This window comes from Miscanthus floridulus, chromosome 2 (assembly GCF_019320115.1).
Source record: "Miscanthus floridulus cultivar M001 chromosome 2, ASM1932011v1, whole genome shotgun sequence".
NCBI lineage: Eukaryota > Viridiplantae > Streptophyta > Magnoliopsida > Poales > Poaceae > Miscanthus > Miscanthus floridulus.
In genome coordinates, this window is record NC_089581.1 from 17,350,813 (window position 1) to 17,369,911 (window position 19,099).

General features: G+C 47.0%; 2 protein-coding genes and 1 pseudogene across 3 annotated transcripts; 2 read left to right on the forward strand and 1 right to left on the reverse strand.

Moving 5' to 3' along the window:
• Positions 1-6,181: 6,181 nt before the first annotated feature.
• On the forward strand, positions 6,182-9,708 carry LOC136518598 (late embryogenesis abundant protein D-34-like; annotated as a pseudogene).
• On the forward strand, positions 6,553-8,558 carry LOC136518656 (uncharacterized). Its single transcript, XM_066512330.1, has 3 exons — positions 6,553-6,812; positions 8,093-8,184; positions 8,335-8,558. Exons 1-3 carry the CDS (start codon positions 6,721-6,723, stop codon positions 8,397-8,399), a joined length of 249 nt encoding a protein of 82 aa, XP_066368427.1. The 5' UTR covers positions 6,553-6,720; the 3' UTR covers positions 8,400-8,558.
• A 4,629-nt stretch (positions 9,709-14,337) lies between the features above and the next one.
• Positions 14,338-18,499, reverse strand: LOC136518582 (uncharacterized). 2 transcript variants are annotated; one of them, XM_066512263.1, is made up of 10 exons: positions 18,331-18,499; positions 18,083-18,142; positions 17,939-17,978; positions 17,352-17,530; positions 15,915-15,953; positions 15,743-15,829; positions 15,535-15,595; positions 14,961-15,085; positions 14,796-14,887; positions 14,338-14,708 (listed from the first exon to the last, which is right to left on the reverse strand). In XM_066512263.1, the coding sequence occupies exons 1-10, from the start codon at positions 18,376-18,378 to the stop codon at positions 14,591-14,593; spliced, it is 849 nt and encodes a 282-aa protein (XP_066368360.1). In that variant the 5' UTR covers positions 18,379-18,499; the 3' UTR covers positions 14,338-14,590. The 2 variants fall into 2 exon arrangements, with proteins under 2 accessions (XP_066368360.1, XP_066368352.1); XM_066512255.1 differs by having other exon boundaries at positions 14,338-14,711.
• Positions 18,500-19,099: the final 600 nt, after the last annotated feature.

Consider the following 19,099-nt stretch of genomic DNA (forward strand, 5'->3'; position numbering starts at 1 on the left):
TAGCATTGTTCTTGCAAGAGTGTTCAATATCCGATTCTTTCTCTCAACTACACCATTTTATTGAGGAGTATATGTTGCGGAGACATCATGCTTGATCCCAACTTCATCACAATAGGCTTCTATGTTTGTGTTGTCAAATTCTTTGCCGTTGTCACTTGTAATCTTCTTGAGCTTCACTTTAAACTCATTTTGTGCTCTCTTGGCAAACTTCTTGAAGCATGATGCAACTTTGGATTTGTCATAAAGGAAGAATACCCATGTATACTGAATACCCATGTATACCTTGAATAGTCATCAACAATCACAAGACAATAAAGGTTTCCTCCCAAACTCTTGTATGTTGTTGGTCCAAATAAATCCATGTGAAGGAGTTCTAGTACCCTTGTGGTTGACATGAAAGCTTTTGTTGGATGGGTATTTGCACCTTGCTTGCCGGCTTGACATGCACTACAAAGCTTGTCCTTTTTAAACTTCACATCCTTCAACCCTCTCACCAAATCATTCTTCATTAGCTTCTTGAGTGAGCTCATCCTAACATGAGCAAGTCTTCTATGCCATAGCCACCCAAGTGTTGTTTTGGTGAATAGGCAAGTCTTCAAATTAGCATCTTCGGAGGTGAAGTCCACTAGATATAGGTTATATCTAAATCCTTTGAATATCACTTGATCATCATCCTTCTTAGATACAACAACTTCCTTCTCGGTAAACAAGCATTGGAAGCCAAGATCACACAATTGTTCAATGAATAGCAAGTTGAAGCTCAATGAAGCAACATATAGCACATTTGAGATTAAATGATCTTTGATATTGCCACTTTGCCTAATCCTTTAACCTTGCCCTTTGAATTATCTCCAAATGTGATTTTTTCTTGTCCATCTACTTCTTCATCTAGTGAGGTGAACATACGAGGATCACCTGTCATATATTGTGTGCAACCACTATCAATAACCCAATGACTTACATCGGTCTTGTAGTTCACCTACACACAAGAGATCAAACTTTAGGAACCCAAACTTGTTGAGGGGCCCTTCACCTTCTCAATAAGTTACTTTGCTACCCAAATTTTCTTAGGCCTATTCATGTTGGGAGGTCCTAAGAACATGACTTTCATCTTCCCACTAGAATCATTTCTAAGCATGTAATGAGCATTGAAGGCAAAAGATCTAGCATGCCTGAGCAAGGGTTGTTGTGGTGGAGTCTGGCACTCATGGGCAAAGTGGCCTTCTTGTCCACACTCAAAATATCTCTTTGACTTTGGCTTTGACTTGTGTTGTTGTTGAGCTTGAGCCTTCTTCTCTTGGTTTGCCAAATACCCTATGCCACTTCTATCCATCTTCATGACGGTGTTCATTAGTAGCTCACTTTGAAGATGCTTGCCTCTTGTGAACTTGCTCAATCCAATCTTGAGATGCTCTTTCTCCAATTTGAGCTTCTTGTTCTCTTCCTTGAGAGCATCATTGTTTTTCTCTTCGTTGAGCTTCTTGTTCTCTTCTTTTAGCTTCTCATTCTCAAGAATCAAGTCACCATCATGATCATGAGTTTCTAGCACAATAGTGTTATGGCTTTTGATCTCTTCAAGATCTTTCTTTAGCTTTTCATTGTCATTCTTGAGCTTGACATACTCATCATAACTATCGGCCTCAACCACTTGCTTGCCCTTGCTACTAGAACTTTGCTCAATGCTCTCAATGATCAATTCATCACATGATGTAGCTATATCAATCTTAACAACATTGTTAGTAGCATCATGTGTCTCATTGGATAGAAATTCTTGAGCAATGACAAGATTATCATGATTAATCTTAAGAGTAGTATATTCATCTTTTAGCTTGTTATGGATAGTGATGAGCTCATTGTGTATCCTCTCAAGTTTATCATGTTTATCTTTAAACTCTTTCTTAGAAGATTTGAGCTCCTTGAGTTTGGATGATATAGCATCATTTGCTTCTCTAAGCTCAACACTAGCCTTTTCGGCTACATCATATTTAGCTAAAAGAGAATCATTATTAGCTTCTAGCTTGTTATTCTTAGCTCTAGTCTTTCTAATGATCCTAGTATATTTATTTAGCAATTTGACAAGTTCATCATATGAAGGTGATTCAAATTCTTCATCATCACTATCACTATCACAATCATCATTGTTAGCATGATCATCACTACTACTATCATCATCATTTGATACCTTTCGTTCACCCTTGGCCATAAGGCATAGGTGTGTAGAGGATGATAGCGGTGGTGTTGGTGAAGATGATGAGGAGTCAATCACAATGGTGGCCACCTTCTCATTATCACTATCATCATCGGATGAGCAACTTGATGAATCAATGTTCGTGAGCCAATCACCGACGATGTATGCCTTTCCACTTTTCTTCTTCTTGTGGAAGTCCTTCTTCTTGCCATCTCTCTTCTTGTATGGCTTGTTTTTCTTCTTCTCATCTTCTTCTTCATTGCTTGAGTCATCTTTCTCGCCCTTATACTTATTCTTGTACTTGTCTTTCTTGGGCTTTATACATTGATGTGCTAGATGACCAAGTTCTCCACAATTATAGCAATCCATCTTCGAGATTGGCTTCCTTCTAGAGCTTGTGAAGAACTTCTTCTTCTTGCCATCGAACTTGATGCCACTCTTGTTGAGCTTCTTTAGCATCTTGGCGGTTCTTTTCATCACGAGAGCAAGGCTTGCATCATCAACTTCATCATCACTTGAGCTCTCATACTCAAGTCTTGTTTTGCCCTTCTCTTGGCTAGCTTTGAATGCTAAGTCCTTGTCTTTCTTCTTGTTAGAGGATGAGCCATCTTAAGGTGTGATGTGCATGTACATCTCATGAGCATTGATCTTTCCCAAGATTTGTATTGGTGTAGCGGTGGAAAGATCAGCTTGATGAAGCATGGTCACAATATGCCCATATTTGTCAATGGGGAGGACACTCAAGATTTTCTTATAACATCGGATGGTTGCATTTGAGTGAGTCCAAGCCCATTGACTTTCTCTACAAGAACATTCAAACGTGAGTACATCTCATTAGCACATTCTTTAGGAAGCATCTCAAAAGAGTTAAGCTTTTTCATGACAAGATGATAGCGTTCCTCACGCTCACTCTTTGTTCCCTCATGGAGCGCACAAACGTCCGACTATAGTGCATGGGCGTCTTTGTGGTTCCTCACCCGATTGAACACATCTTTGCAAAGGCCTCTAAAGATGGTGTTTCGAGCCTTTGCATTCCATTTTTCATAATTCACCTCATCGCCTTGTAGGTGTGTAGCATCCCGAGGTTTTAGGAAGCCTTGTGAGGCGGCTCTAAGTATTCCAACATCTAGAGCTTCTAGATATGCCTCCATGCGGATTTTCCAATAAGGAAAATCATCCCCCTCAAAGATAGGAGGAGGTCCATCCCCGTAAGACATCTTTCACCAGGCGGTTAAGCCTAAATATATGAGCACAAGGCTCCGATACCAATTGAAATGATCAAGATGCCCAAGAGGGGGGTGAATTGGGCTAATTCTAAATTTTTTTGCAATAATTAAGTCCTACGGTTAGCCCAATTAACCCCTTGTGCCTAGAAAGTGTATCTATTGATCTAACGCACAAAAGTTTAGCAACCTATGTTCTAATCCTACTCTAGCATGGCAATTCTATGAATGTAAATGACAAGAATTGAATTGCTCAAAGTAAAGAGAGAAGGAGGAATGCGACGATATTTTGCCTAGGTATCGGAGAGTCGCCACTCCCCACTAGTCCTCGTTGGAGCACCCACGCAAGGGTGTAGCTCCCCCTTGATCCGCGCAAGGATCAAGTGCTCTCTACGGGTTGATTCTTCGACACTCCATCGTGGTAAATCACCTACAACCGCTCACAACTTGAGTTGGGTCATCCACAAGCTTTGCCGGATGATCACTAAGCTCCCAATCACCACCAAGTCGTCTAGGTGATGGCGATCAACAAGAGTAACAAGCACGAACTCTCACTTGACCACGACAAGCCTAATGAGAAGGGTGGATGCACACTTTGCTACTCTTGATCTCACTAATGAGGGCTCTCTTTGGGATTCTCAAATCTCAATCACCTCACTAGGACTTTGCTCTTCTTGGCACTCTCAAAGGTGTTTCTCAATTGTTGGAATGAGCAAAAGTGCCCCCCACATGAATGGAGGAGGTATTTATAACACCGGCTGAAAAATGAACCGTTATGCGCCTCTACGGGATGACCGAATGCTCCGGTCAGTTCTCTCCGAACTTCCAGTGCTTAAGTGGCAGCGTCCTGTCAGCACTGACCGGACGCGTTCGGTCACAATTTTCCCTCTCTGGCACCCAGCGTCTGGTCGCTCACCTCTCAGCGTCTGGTCACGCCAGACGACTTCACCTTGGTCAAATGAATTGACCGGACTCTGAGCCAGCGTCCGATCACTCCGGAACCAGCGCTCGGTCAACATTTGACCCTCCATTCACTTCCAACTCTCAATCATATGTGAATGAAGTTTGCTCCAATGGATCTAAGAGCTTTTTAGGAGCTACCTAGTGCTAGATTTAGCAAGTGTGCACCACACCTAACCCACTAAACTCACCTAGGTCAAGCTACCCGTCCATACCCCCCTTAATAGTACGGCCAAAGGAAAAACAAAGTCCTAAACTACTCTAAGTGTCTCTCCAACTCCAATCAACACTTAGAACTAGTCCATCCTTAACTTTGTCGTCCATCCTTTGAAAACCAAAACGATTTCCATCGTAGGGGCATGACCACCATGATAGCTCAATCGATCTCCATTACCGTGACCTAACTTAATTACCTCTGCAAAACACACGTTAGTCACAATAATCACGTATTGTCATTAATCATCGAAACCCAACTAGGGGTCTAGATGCTTTCAGGGTGCATTGGGGGGGTCTAGATGCTTTCAGGGTGCATTGGGCGTACCGTTGCCCGGGCGAGGCAGAGGAGCTCCTAAGAGTCCACCGCCATCGTCCTGGTGATGAGTTTCAGCGCCGGGCCCCATGGGCAAGTCAACTCGCGACGGCGTCGCACTTGTGGAAGTGGCCGGGGCGAAGTTGAGGTGGGTCGCGCAGGTTCTAGTGCGGTGGCGGCGGTGGGGGAGGCAGTGGAGGTGGACGGAACTCCAGCCTCGTCACGCGAGAAGCGGCCTCTTCGACCCGAGTTGCCGTCGCAGACGACCGCTCAAGTAGCGTACCTAGGGACTCCTCCACCATGGTCTGCCAAGCCTCGAGAGCGCTCAGCTTATCCAGCGTTGTCGTCGTCATCTCCTGAAATCCGGCGAACTGGGTCGCCATGGATTTCATAGTCTCCTTCAACTCTTCCACGGATGCGGCCATCTCGATCTGATACTTTGGTGGGTTTCGCTTCTTCGGCGCCAGGATTTGTGGAAAAATTTTCTCCCCAAATCAACCGAGCTCCGATTACCAATTGTTATGAACTGGCTATCCTAGATTGGTAACTGGAATCTGAATTTAGACTGAGAAATAGCAAGCATGGGAATGGGAGGGGAAGAACACGGTCGGAGTCCGTGGGATGTCCGGATTCTGTTTGGGGAACGGTTACAGAGTTTACGTATTTCCCCAAGAAGACGCACGGCTCCAGCTTATATTCACGCTGGTCCTGCAACACTGGGCTCGTGGTCTGCTATGCTCATACACACACCTACAGCCCAACACTGGGAAGGCCCAACAGCTAGTCCATAACACGCCGCCGTGCCACTGCTGCGTCCGGCATCGGAAACAAACTCCGACGAGCTTCTTCTTCTCCAACTCCGGTACCACCCTCAATTTTTGTCTCTATCTTTTCATAGAAAAAAATTATTACTTGTGATATATGATTTGTTACTTGTAATCTGTGATTTGTGCCAAGAAGAAAATGAACAGTAACTAAAAATAGGAGGAAGACGAAACCGTGTGGAAAAAATTTAGGTGTAACCGAATGCTAAAACAAACGGTTGTTAGGTGGACAGACTCGACGGCGCCTACGGATTCAGCTCCACGCCCCCACGTAGCCCCGCCGGCTCCCTTGCGTGTCCCCGCTTCGCGCCTCCCTACCCGCCGCTCTAGCACGTGGCCACCCTATATATATTGCGCACCGACTCGACCGGACCCATTCAGGCGGTTCTCAAGCACTGAAGCACGAGACACTCGTCACTAGCTAGCAGCCCGTACGTGCTAAGTGGTGGAGATCGACATGAGCCAAGGGCAGACGAGGAGGTCGTAGGGCGAGGACCTGCAGCAGCACGCGCGGGAGCAGCCCGTCAAGTACGGTGACGTGCTCGACGTGTCAGGCGAGCTGGCCCAGCGGCGCGTGGCTCCTAGGGACGCCGCGCTGCTGCAGGCCGCGGAGCAGTCCGTGCTCAGCCGGACGCAGAGGAGCTATTTGGTGAGAGACCATTATGGGAAGTGGGCTTCGACGGAATGCCATCCCGCAACGGGGCTTCGCCAGGATGCCATTATTAAGTGCGACACAACCGCTAGAATGCCATCCAAGGGAATTTGGAGCCTTTTATTCCCCTTCTACCCCTCCCTTCTCTCTTCTCCTTTCACGGTCGCGATTGGGACGGACGGAACGGGAGCCACGAACGGATCGAGCTCTCGGGCTCTTCTCCTCCGTCGCCGAGGTACCCCACGGCCGCCTGCTCGATCCGCCTTCCCACGCCCGGCCAATCCCCCGCAACCGCGCGCTCCCCCACGCCCGCCCGCGCTCCGCGAGCTCCCCCACGCCTTTAGATGCCTGACAAGTGGAAGGAGGGCGCCAGCAACACCAACGAGAGCGGCGGCCGCAAGATCAACGAAAACAAGCTCCTCTCCAAGAAGAACAGGTCAGCTCTCCCCTCATCCTCCCTTCCCCTGCCCCTGTCAAGCCTTCTCCCCTACTACTAGTAGTTCTTTGCGGTCAGGGTTGGGCTGACATCACGCGCGAACAGCTGATGCCTGTTGCTTGGGCTCCCAATTTCGTTTTCTGGGATACCTTCAACAGATCAGGGTAGGAGCTTTGGTTTTCTTTAATAAAGAGGCAAATCACCAGAGTTAATGGCTCTACTAGTCATGAAGATAGTATACAGTAAGTCAGTAACCAATCAATCAAACAAATTGTTTGCTGGTCCAACTCAATCGACAGGCTGGTAGACTTGATTTCTTGAATTTTGAGCCACCTAAATCATTTAATTTTAGAATATTGTGTTAGCCCTCATTTTTTTCCCTTAAAGCCTTCAACTGAATCAGACTGATAGTACGTCGGTTGTACAAGAGTACAAGCTCTTGTTCTTGACAGTTTGGTACCACGATGGTGGTAGCATGTAGCCTAATGCCCCCTCAAAGTTCCCCCCAAAAAAAAAGTTCCAAAAAAAGCCCCCTCAAAGTTTATCTCTCTTCAATGCAGGGCCGTAGTAAGGATGTCCTCCTTAGTTCTTAACTGAATAGATAGTGAATTATTTGTTGCAAGTGTCACAGATCTGGAAGACAACAAGGCACATGTTCCACAAGGATTTCTTTCTATAAATGATAAACTTTGGTCTTATCGGAGAAACTGTCACGCCAACTGTTGTCTCGGTTAACATAGGAATATGAAGAAACCACCTTCCAAATTAATGAATGTTTCATTACTAGTTGTGGGAATACACAGGGGAGATAGAAAAGGTGAGAAGGAATATGAGTTCTGATGTTGTAAGGTACGGAAACAGGTGCTAGCTAGGGTTTCATATGGATATGGGGTGGTAGGGGATAAGGATTTCCAGTTTTTATTTAGGAATCTTTAATCAAAATTCATATTTATTTGATCCTTATGTTCAAGCAAGGTGCTCTTGAATTTCCATGGAAATATCATGTGTCACCAGTGTGTGGCTGATATCCTGTTTGTTTGGTCAGGAGTCAAGATCTGTTCCTTCTAAATATGTTGCTTAAAATTTTAACTGAGTTTTCTGTATCTACGGATTCTTTAGCCTCATTGGATATTTTCCAGAACAAGCTATATGTTTTTGTTGTCTCTATTGAAATCACAGAATGTTCTTTTTTGTAACTTAATATTCAAATCACATCTGTTGTCCATTGAAGGTAATATTGTGATTGTGGTCTAATTCTACACACTTCTGCTTAATCACAGGTGGACTCCATATGGAAACACCAAATGTATAATCTGCAAGCAACAGGTGCACCAGGACGCAAAATATTGCCACACCTGTGCTTACTCTAAAGGTAAGAAACACACTAGAAAGGGAACATGGTAAATGAATTTTAAGTGCATTGACACATTCGAAGTATCACTATCATATAGTTCATGACTCAACAAAATGCTTCTGAAATTAGTTAATTCCTTATTCTGATCATAATATTGATTTTTTCCAGGAGTGTGCGCAATGTGTGGGAAGCAAGTGTTGGACACGAAGCTCTACAAGCAAAGCAACGTGTGATCATATAGCTGTACTATATTGCTAATAACTTGTATGAAAACTTGTACGCTCAATACAATCGAGCTGTCGACAATAGTTGTGTTAACAAAGTATGTACTTGACTAACAATTCTGGAACATTAAATGTCTCCAAAATCAAAGCTCCAGTGACTTTATGCGAGCGAGTTTGTGTGTTGCATCACAAAGAATCTGTTGTGGCTATTGCAACTAAAAGTGACACATTTTGTGTTTTGACATCGCAACTGTATCTAGCATAAATTTCATTTTAGAATCAGAATTCCTATGGCCTCCATGACAGCAGTTTCTGAAGGGTACCTCGGCGACGGAGGAGAAGAGCCCGAGAGCTCGATCCGTTCGTGGCTCCCGTTCCGTCTGTCTCAATCGCGACCGTGAAAGGAAAAGAGAGAAGGGAGGGGTAGAAGGGGAATAAAAGGCTCTAAATTCTCTCGGATGGCATTCTAACGGTTGTGTCGTACTTAATAATGGCATCCTGGCGAAGCCCCGTTACGGGATGGCATTCCGCCGAAGCCCACTTCCCATAATGGTCTCTCACCAAATAGCTCGACGCAGAGGGGCGGACCCGCCGCCGTCCTACGGTCTGCCGCGACGGTCAACGCGTGCGCGGGCCACGTGGGCACGGCCCAGATCACGGGCCCCGTCGCCCGATGCCGGCGCCACCGTCGTAAAGGCCGAGCTCGGAGGCCGCCGCGTCGTCACCGAGTCCATCGGCGGGCAGGTGGTGGCGAAGATGGTGACCCCAGCGCCCGTGGCGATGACGGACCCACTGGGTGCGTTGGACAAGGACGCCGTCACGATCGGCCGCGCGCTGGAGGTCGTGGTCGCCATGGCTGGAGACAGGTCGGTCGACCAGAGCGACGCGGCAGCCATCCAGGTCGTGGAGACGTGCGCCACCGGGTCCCACGCCACCATCCCTGGAGGTGTGGCCGCGGCGGCGCAGTCAGAGGCTGACCAGAACGCCCGCGCCTTGCGCGACGAGGACAAGGTCAAGCTCCGAAACGTCCTCTCGGTGTGTGCGCTCGCTACTCTGCTTTTGTCATTTTCTCGGTTCGCAGCTGTAGCCTGTAGGCGAAGTGTTTTGAACTGTCAGTGGTGACCGTGAGTTGCGTGACCGTATGTGCAGAACGCGAGAGAGAGGCTACCGGCGGACAAGGGGGCGACGCGGGAGGACGCTGAGAGGGTGGTGTCCGCGGAGATACGGAACAAAGCTGGACATGACGACCACGCCGGGCGGCGTGGCGGACGCGGTGACTACGGCGGCCCGGCTCAACCAGGAGCGCCCAAGGCCATAGGTCGTGTGGCCTTGTCCCATGTGGAGCACAGGAACAGTGAAAGCATGTCATGAGAAGCCTGCGTGCAGAAGAGCGTGCTTAGCGCAACTACTCGTGCAGTTGTTACGACTTGCTACTACGAGTAATCAAAACCACGTCCGCTTGCAGAACTTTCTTGTAAAAAAACGCGAATGACACTGTGTCCGCAGTGTATATAGCAATAAAAAAGTTGCGAATCAAGTTCTGTAAACTGTGTCTCCGTTTCAGCGCCTACGTGAAACAGGAACGAGAAAAAATTCGGCAAAAGGGGGGTCGAAAACAGGTCGGATCCCTTATTTCATCGGGGAATTCCTACTTTCTCCTGTAATTTTTCCCGACGCACTCTATCTCGCTCCTCCGAGACAACCGCTACATGTACCTCTCGACCCTCGTCCCCATCTGCTGCTGCTGCTCGCTTGCAGCCACATCTTGCAGCATGTAGCTCAGCCCGCTTGTGCAGCTCATGCTGAGGATGATGAGAGCAGCGGCAACTGCAGGTCCACAGCTGGCAAGCTCGTGCTGTTGCATCTCCGTACTGGAGTCCTGAGCTCGGCCCTCTGCCGCTCAAGTTTCCTGGACGAGGGCACGAGGCTATGGGCGGACGGAGATCCACCGCTGGGGCTCACCAGTAAACCGCGCTCGAATGGGTTCTTGACTTAGGGCAGCAAGGAACGGAGGAAGAAGAAGGCCGTAACATAAGACAATGGGAAAGAAAATGACGGCGGACTACTCGCCGCGCCGCTTCCAGCCACCGCCGTGCTTCAACGCGCGCTCCGCCGTGTCCAAGGTAATTATGTGAAGCCGTGAAGGTGGTGTTCTCGCTGCTACGACTTAGGCCCTCGTCTCGTGAGCTATACTATTTCAGCGAACAAAGTTTTTCTCTCGCAACTAATCAGTGAACAAATAAAGAATACTTTTAACCATGGCTTTCCAACTAAAGGAACGTCGCCTAAGATGGTATGCCCATCGGGATGCACGGCGTAGGACTGTAGGAGGCGCGACGTGCTCGCGCTCCCCGCCCTCGTCGCCGTAGTCAGGCGGCAGCGTCCGAGGGTAGAGCAGCTCGAAGGAACCGGCGACGTGAGCAAAGGGCCTGCCGCCGATGGGGATGTAGATGGGGTCGGCACTCGGCCCATGTTATTAGGATCGGACCGGAGATTGAACCGGCAAGGCCATCGGTTCACTGGTTCACTGGTCCAACCGTTAAGAACCGGTTGAACCGCTGGTTCGATAGTTTTGGACCGGATGAATTGAACCGCCCACAAATATTTTGAACCGGTGTAATATAATAATATACAATAAATAATCAATAACATATAATTGAATAATTGATTACATATGCAAATTAGATGATAAAGAAACATAAAATGCGCATGAAAAGATAATATATGGAGTATTTATAAATTGGTAAAAAAACTAAATAGTAATTTAAATATTCATCATTGTAAAACAATCTCAAATACTGAAATGGAGTGCACTATTGTGAAGAGGTCATTCAGATAATCAAAATGGATATATTCAGCCTGTTCGCTTGTTGGTTTCAACCAGGGCTTATCAGCCAGCCAACAGTATTTCTTTCTCATAATAAACCAGCACCAGCCAGGTTTATCAGCCCAAAAAATAACCGTCGAAAAAAGTTTTGAATTTTTAAAATTTAAAAGACACGTGAAGGTCCAGTACTCCAAAAGTCCAATCAACGAACCACCTGCGTGAGCGCGTGCACAACAGGTGGGGCCCTGTGGGGACCATCGCAGCAGGTGCACAGCGGATGCACGCCACCAGCCAGAGCAGACTGCACGCACGGCAGTACAGCACCATTCCGGACCGGCCGGTTCAATGCAAGATTTGGAGCCAATTTCCAATAATGCCCCTAACTAGATAAGGTCGTATTGAGTGCACAGAGGGGTAATTTTGGAAAAACTCAAAAACTCACCGGTTCGTATGGAACCGGCCGGTTCACCGGTTCCGTAAAAAACCGGCCGGTTCAACTGGTTTTTAGCGGTTCGATTGCACAGACAGTCTTTTAAGTGAACCAGACCGGTGTAGACTTGGTTCGGTCTTTTAACGGTCGAACCGCCGGTCCGGTCCAGTCCTAATAACTAGGCACTCGGCAGGGTCCGGCTGAGACCGAGGGCCAAAGCAGCAGCTCCGCATGCGGGCGCGGCGCGACGGGGACAACCAGCTGCCCAGGCAGTCGAAATCAGACGCCTGGGGTTGCACTGTTGCTGCTCCTGGAGAGTGGAGCCTGGAGGCCAACCAAACCGAAGATGGCAGATGGCAGGTGCCGTCGCTTTGCTGCACGACTGCCGCGATCATCGGACCGCCGCTGGCCCGCTTCGGCATCCTTCTTCGCCTACTCGGCGGATCTGATTTCTTCCACGTGGAGGCCCGCAATTCGGATCTGTTGTAAAGGCAAATCAAACAGATCCCCAATCGTATTCCGGTTGCAATTTAACTCGTCAGTCTGAATCGGGGCCAAAAGGAGAACGAAAGAAAACGAAATTACAGGTCCGTCCCAGAAAGAGGGCCGCTGGATCGAGGATAAACAGATCAGATTAACCTAATCACCTGACTATAACGAAGGTGCCTCGTGCTTCGTCGAGTGTGAACAGACAAGTTTTTTTTTATTCAAGCCATTACAGCTCTTTAACTTTGGAGATATATCATTACGATTCACGTATTCTGAAATTTATCATTACAATTCTGATTCTACCTGATATATGCCATTTTCTACGTTTTTCGGGTGTCTAGCCCATTGTCAGGCCGTATATATATACGTATCTTTTGTATGACCAAAACACCCTGCTGCTTCTCTCACATCACTCGCTGACGTGTGGAACCCACACGTCAGCTTGTCCTTTAACCTCCGGCCATCCTGGAAGGACGGCGTCCGACGAGACGGGAGGGGCAGGCGGACACCGCAGGAGGCGGTCGCGAGCCCGACCTCCCGCACGGGAGCTCCATCCAGGCCTCTCCTTGACGCCAGCAGGCATGGACCACGGCCGCTCGAAACGACCACGACAGCACGCTGTTCGACCTGTCCGCCATCAACGCCGAGCACCTCTGTGCTTCGCCTCGTCACGAGGTCTCGCGCCTTCAATGCCACACGCAAGTGGGCGCCCAAGCCGTGCCTAGAAGCTTGCCGAAGCCCGGCCAAGCCGTTGTCTGCTCCACGCCGCGTGACTATAAAATGCTGTCGCCGCCATCGTTGCTGACTTTCACCCCGCGACCAAATTCGTCCCAACTGCGCCAACCTTTTCCAATTCCTCGCACACATGGCTGCGCGTAGCTAGCCCCTGGACGTGATCTCATCGCAAACCATCAAGTGTAAGCCACGAATTTTGAGTTCTCGCCGACGTCGCCGCCATGGCCGCCGGAGCAGAGCTCCTGCTCGCTAGCCCGGGCGCCTGCTGCAGAAGCTCACGAGCCCGGCCTCCCACACCGACGCCATGTCCGCACGCTGTAGCCGCTCGCGAGGCCGACGTCCCGTACCGTCGCCATGGCCGCGCGCATACGAGCCGCCGCCACCGCCGCGGCCTCGCGGGCGCACGAGCTGGTGAGCAGCCGCCGCCGCCACGGCCTTGCCCAGGCGAGCCACCGCCACCACGGCCTTGCACAGGCGAGCCACCGCCGGCACGCGGGCGCGCCAGCGTGCAGCAGCCGCCGCCACGGCCGCGCGCAGGTGAGCCGCCGCCGCCACGCGGGCGCACGAGCATGCAGCTGCAGCCCCACGCGGGCACGCAGGCCTGCAGCAGTCGCCGCCCCTCAGGCACTCCCCCTCGTTGGACAGCGGAGAGGAGATTGAAGGAGGAAGACGTCTGGACGTTGAAGGAGAAGCTGACGTGTGGGTGTGGGTGTGGGCCCCACATGTCAACGAGTGGTGTGAGAGAGAAGCAGCAGGGGTGTTTTGGTTTGTACAGAAGATGCGTATATGTATATGGTCTGACAATGGGTCCAGACACCGGAAAGATGTAGAAAATGGCATAAATCAGGTAGAAGAATAGATGAATGGTAATGATATATCTCTAAAGTTGAACTGTAGTGGCTTGAATAAAAAAAACCGAACCGAATTACCTGACTACATGCTTCTCTCCGTAGTAAAACTCAAGCAACAGCCCAGCCTTGTTCGCTTGAGCTTATCAGCCAGAATCAGCTCTACTTTTTCAGCCATGGAATAATATTTTTCTCACAATAAATTAGTTCTACAAATCAGCCGCAGCAGCAATAAATCCTGTCGAACAGGGCCAAATGTCGCCTGCATTGGCGAATTGGAAATCTCGAGATAATACATCACATTCAAGATGAGTACATGACTGATGAAGAACACACAACTGCTCCAACTAAATCACCGATTCAATTATTAAAAACGCAGAGCACCGGGGGCCAGTTTGGATGCCAAAATTTTTAGCAAAATATTACCATAGCATTTTCGTTGTTATTTGACAATTAATGTCCAATCATAGTCTAATTAGGCTTAAAAGATTTATCTCGTGAATTTCGTCTAAACTGTGTAATTAATTTTATTTTTTATTTATATTTAATGCTTAGATTCGATATGACGGAGAATCTTGAAAAATTTGGCATTTTAGGGTGCAACTAAACAGGGCCTAGTTTAGAGGAGGACAAGTTACTGTATATACACCATATGCTGTGCAACTTGATTTTGCCGTCTTACTCTTTACACGCTAACCAAGAAGAACCCCGGTCTCCCTCCAAACTGTTACAAAAAATTGAAGAACTTTCAGCTGAGGTTTCTAACAACAGTTTGTGAAATTCCTTCTCTTACATCTACATTAACATTGGGGAGGTAGCTTTAACTCTTCGATAACTTGTCTAGGAATACATCAAAAGCTCGCTGAATCGCCTAAACATCTGTCAGAATTATGGATGATACAATCATGACATAGGCCAGGAAGAAGAACATGACAATCTGGATGAAGAACTTTGGGTTGTCCCTCAAACTTGGGCCCGCCACTGATCTACTGCTTGATAAAATAAGAATAAACTTTCAGTCATGTACGCTCAGCGGCAAGTAAGAACAATGCAACAGATACATGGCTTTATCATACCTGGCGATCCGCTGTGAGAGTCGATGGAATGGCAGACTCTGAATGAAAACAACACCTGGTCCCGTGAGAGATGCTGTTAGCTGGTTATCACCCTGCACAAGCGATGTTTCTTAGGGATTGTGAGCATGAACAACTAACAAGGAAACATGAAGGAATGATACTGACCCCAAAGACTGCTCTTCTAAGCTGGTTAGGGTTCTTCAACTGGAAGTTAATGGTGGTTGTCATAGCCACAATACAAGCAGCATCAACGGTAATAACCTCTCGGGGAGAGAGGATTTTCTGCATGACTGAAAATTGAATAGCAAAATATTCCCAGTCACATCCCATCCACATGTTACCAGTCAAGAATAACCAGCTAAAGTGAAAAGAATTATATGAGATCACGTCTTGTTCATGGAAAACAAACTGAGGTGCCAAGTGACCGGTCTGCTATATTTAAATTATTGTAGTTGCCTAATGATGTACACATAAACTAAATTGTATATCACTGTAAGTGTTTGCCTTGTTAACAACATCTGTATCTGTTAATGCATAATGCGCCAACCTAATGTTGCATTGCAAATCATATAATCTTTCAGTGTATCCTAAATGCCTAAACCATTTACAGCAATGAAGCTCATCTTTTAAGCCCAATACTTTGCATCCGTCCAATTCGCATTGCTACAGTGTAGATGGCATTGCATTCTCATATACTGATATATATCTCACTATGTGACAAGTGCAAAACAGTCTGTACCTGATCCACCGCCAACAAGAAAAGCCATCCCCTGGCCCCTAAGCTTTTGTTTAAGGATCATCTGGAGAGAAAAAAATTGTAGAGCTTCAAATTCCAGAATGCAACTTAGCAAGAAACCATTGACACAAGAACAAAAAAGGTACAGATCACATCATATCCAAAGCAATAATATCCAAACTAACAATATAACTCAACAAAGTTAACCAACCTCTGCACCAATCTCAATATTCCGTGGTCTTGGCTCAACTGTACTAGAGACTGACACATCATTGACCGAACATAGAAAAGCATCTGCCTGTGATAATAATTAAGCATATGAAGTTCTCTTATTTGTCAAGCAAAGTTCTCTTGATTTTCAAACAAATGAGACAGTAACTAACCTGGCAAAGAAGTTCTCCACCAAAGTTTGCTAGATCTACCTGTAACAGACGCAAGCAACTACGATCAGACTAAGATACAATTCTAGTACTATATCAATGCACAATTATAATGCCAATCCTCTAATACTGAGCACATTCCATAGCTACGTTACACGGATACGTCGCTGGGACCTCGTATCGCGTATCGGATACGTATCCGACACGGATACACGTCCGATACGTCACTGATACGTATCCTCAGAGTATCCGATTTTTTCCTATTTTCGTGAAAATTGGATACGTGAACTGATACGTATCTGCCTTGCCGATACGCCCAGCCCCCAACAAGAAGGCCGGTGCCTTATCCTCTGTCCCCGACGCTCGCAGTCGCACGCCCGTGCCTCGTGCCGCGTCCCCGTTCCGCGCTCGGTGACGCTGCATCGCCGCTCGCCGGCCGCTGGCCACAGGCGACGAGGCTCCGCCTCCGCCTGGACACACATCAAAGCCAGCCGCCGGCCTAGGCGTCGTTGCACGCCCGTACGCGCGAGCGCCACCGAGACGCCGACGCCGCCCGCACCCTGCAATCCCGCACGGACGCCTCACGTCCGGGCGCACAGCGGCATGAGCACCACCGCCCCATGCGCCAGTGCATGCCTGCACTCGCAAGCGCCAACGACACAGCCCAGACAACGCCTCCCAGTTTGTTTCTTGTTTTTTTGTCTTCCCCGTGTGGAAATTGGAAGGGTGGGAACGAGAATGACTGGGGGAATGAGCGGTGGAGAGTGACTCTGATTTTTTTAAGGTGTCGGTGGGGATAAGTGGTGGACATCAGAGATCTACGTTTGTTATTATTATATTATACTACTACAGTAAGTAGTCTCTGATCAGCTGCTAATAATTTTAAAGTATCTTGTTTTTTTTTGTAAAAAAATAAAACGTATTCGCGTATCGGGATTTTTTGAAAAATGGCATATCCACGTATCCATATCCGTCCGATACCGATACACGTATCTGTATCCGTGCTGCATAGTTCCATAGCTGCAGGCATGCTTGACATAAATCTGGTAAGAGGTAGCTAAATGGCCAGTTGCGATGTATTCTTAACACTTCGTAATCATATGTATACGATCATAAAGTTAGGTTAGCAAAGGTTGGTGTCTAATCTAATGACAAATGTATTCAAGTGGATGGTTAAAGTTAACAAATTCTCACCTGACATATAATCAATTTCAAAGTTGTAGAGGAATAAACAAAATCAACAGCTAAGTAGCTAACAAATACAGTCTTGAATTTGTTAGCATAAGAGGACAATATAGTGATTTATTTCACATTAGAAAATTATCGCATTGTTAGGCAGGGGAGCGAGGTAGGGGTAGCAGCTCATAGCTACATTGCACAAGAAAGAAAAGGTGATACTAAGAGAAAAGTTAAAACATAGAAGAGAAGCAAAATACTAACCGGCAGTATCCTCCCAGGAAATGGTGCAGCAATCCCAACATATCCATCATCAGATCCAGAATTAAAGAAAACAGTGCTGCTTACACTTTTCCCAAAAATCCACTGCCACACGCCTCCATCATTTTCAGGCAAGTAATTGTTGTCCATCTGCATGTTCCCAGACATGTAGCACATTGTACCTAAAGAAAACAACAATGATTGACTGATGAAATAATCGCTATTCACATGCTAACAATTTCTAGGGCTATATGCCTGTATGACACAATTTTTTGTTAGACGATACATATGTAAGTATATAACAGATAATTCTCAGTAACTACCGACCAGAAGGTTATCATTATCAGTAACTACCTACCAGAAGGTTAATCCGTTGTGAGTTACAGGCAGGGTTACAACCAAAAGGAAAAGTAGACACTAGAGCTGCATACTTTTGTACGAAGAGATAAAAAACATACAATTTGTCAATTCCTGCCACATAATGACTAGTTAGCACCCTATTTACTAGGTTTAGTTCAGCTTGAAGGTCACAAACAAAGATACTTAGTTGAGCAGGCAAGCTACAGAGCATAAGGACTGAATCCAGTTACCTGGTTTTGCAGTCAGCTTCTCCTGAGACTTCAGCATCACCTAATAAAAATAATTTGCCCGCAACAATTGCAGGTGATTACGTGCAATTCATGTGAAGAAAGGATCTACAAGTGTGCAGAACAGATTTGAGCACCAGAAACTACCTGCAGGACCTGCACATCTCCACCGGATATCTGAAACGCCGTCACAGATCCTTGCTGGCTCTGAAACCATCCCACACAGTTCAAATCGAATCAGACGTGACAAACACAATCGGAGCCCACAAGCAGCGGATCGGATGGATCCAGCCCCGCGAGCTCGAATCCAACCCTAACATCCTACGCGGAGATGAGGCCATCATCACTCGAGAAAAAAAGGATCAGATCGTCCAGGGAAGGGCAGGAGCGCGGACCTGGTAGACGTAGGGCTGGAAGGGAGTGGAAAAGAAGGGCGCGGCCATGGCGGTGACCCTCTGGAAGCTTCTGGAAGGGTCACTGGGCGCCGGCTCGGTGAGTCGTCGTGGGGTTCGGGGAAGTTGCCATTCGGCGGAGCCGGCGAGCTGCTCTTTTGGGTTCTCTGAGCTTCTTAATTACGAGGAGAACTTTTTTGTTGTTCTATTTTTTTTTGTAGCCACGTTGGTTTATCCAAGCCGTTGATTGTACGATGGTGGTGCTTGATGCGCGGAAGGTGGTACGGTGCCACGGTGGTGCTCCCGTGGCCTGTCCACGCAGGCTACCTGTGAACGTGGCGGCACGCCATTGGTCTGAGTAACTTGCCACGACGTGTCCAATGTACAAACTGCTGCGTTTTCATGACAAATTTGTGGATCTTTAGTCTTTTTCTCGCTTTTTATTCGTTCTGTACGTTATATTTGTCTCGATTATTGCCTCGATAAAATATAAAATATATAAAATATAAACGTAGTGATACATAATGCAAAGAATTTCGTTTCAAAAAAATACAAAAGGAAACAAGCACCCTTCAACCTCAACGGGTCAATAAAAAACTCACGTTCTATTTGGGTCCATGTAGCTAATAACAACTCCCTTTGTTTCAAATTATAAGTCATTTTGTTTTTTTATTTAAATTTTGCTATGTATTTAGACATATGTTATATCTAGATATATAACAAAATTGATGTCAAAATATCAAAACGGCTTATAATTTAGAACGAAGAGAAT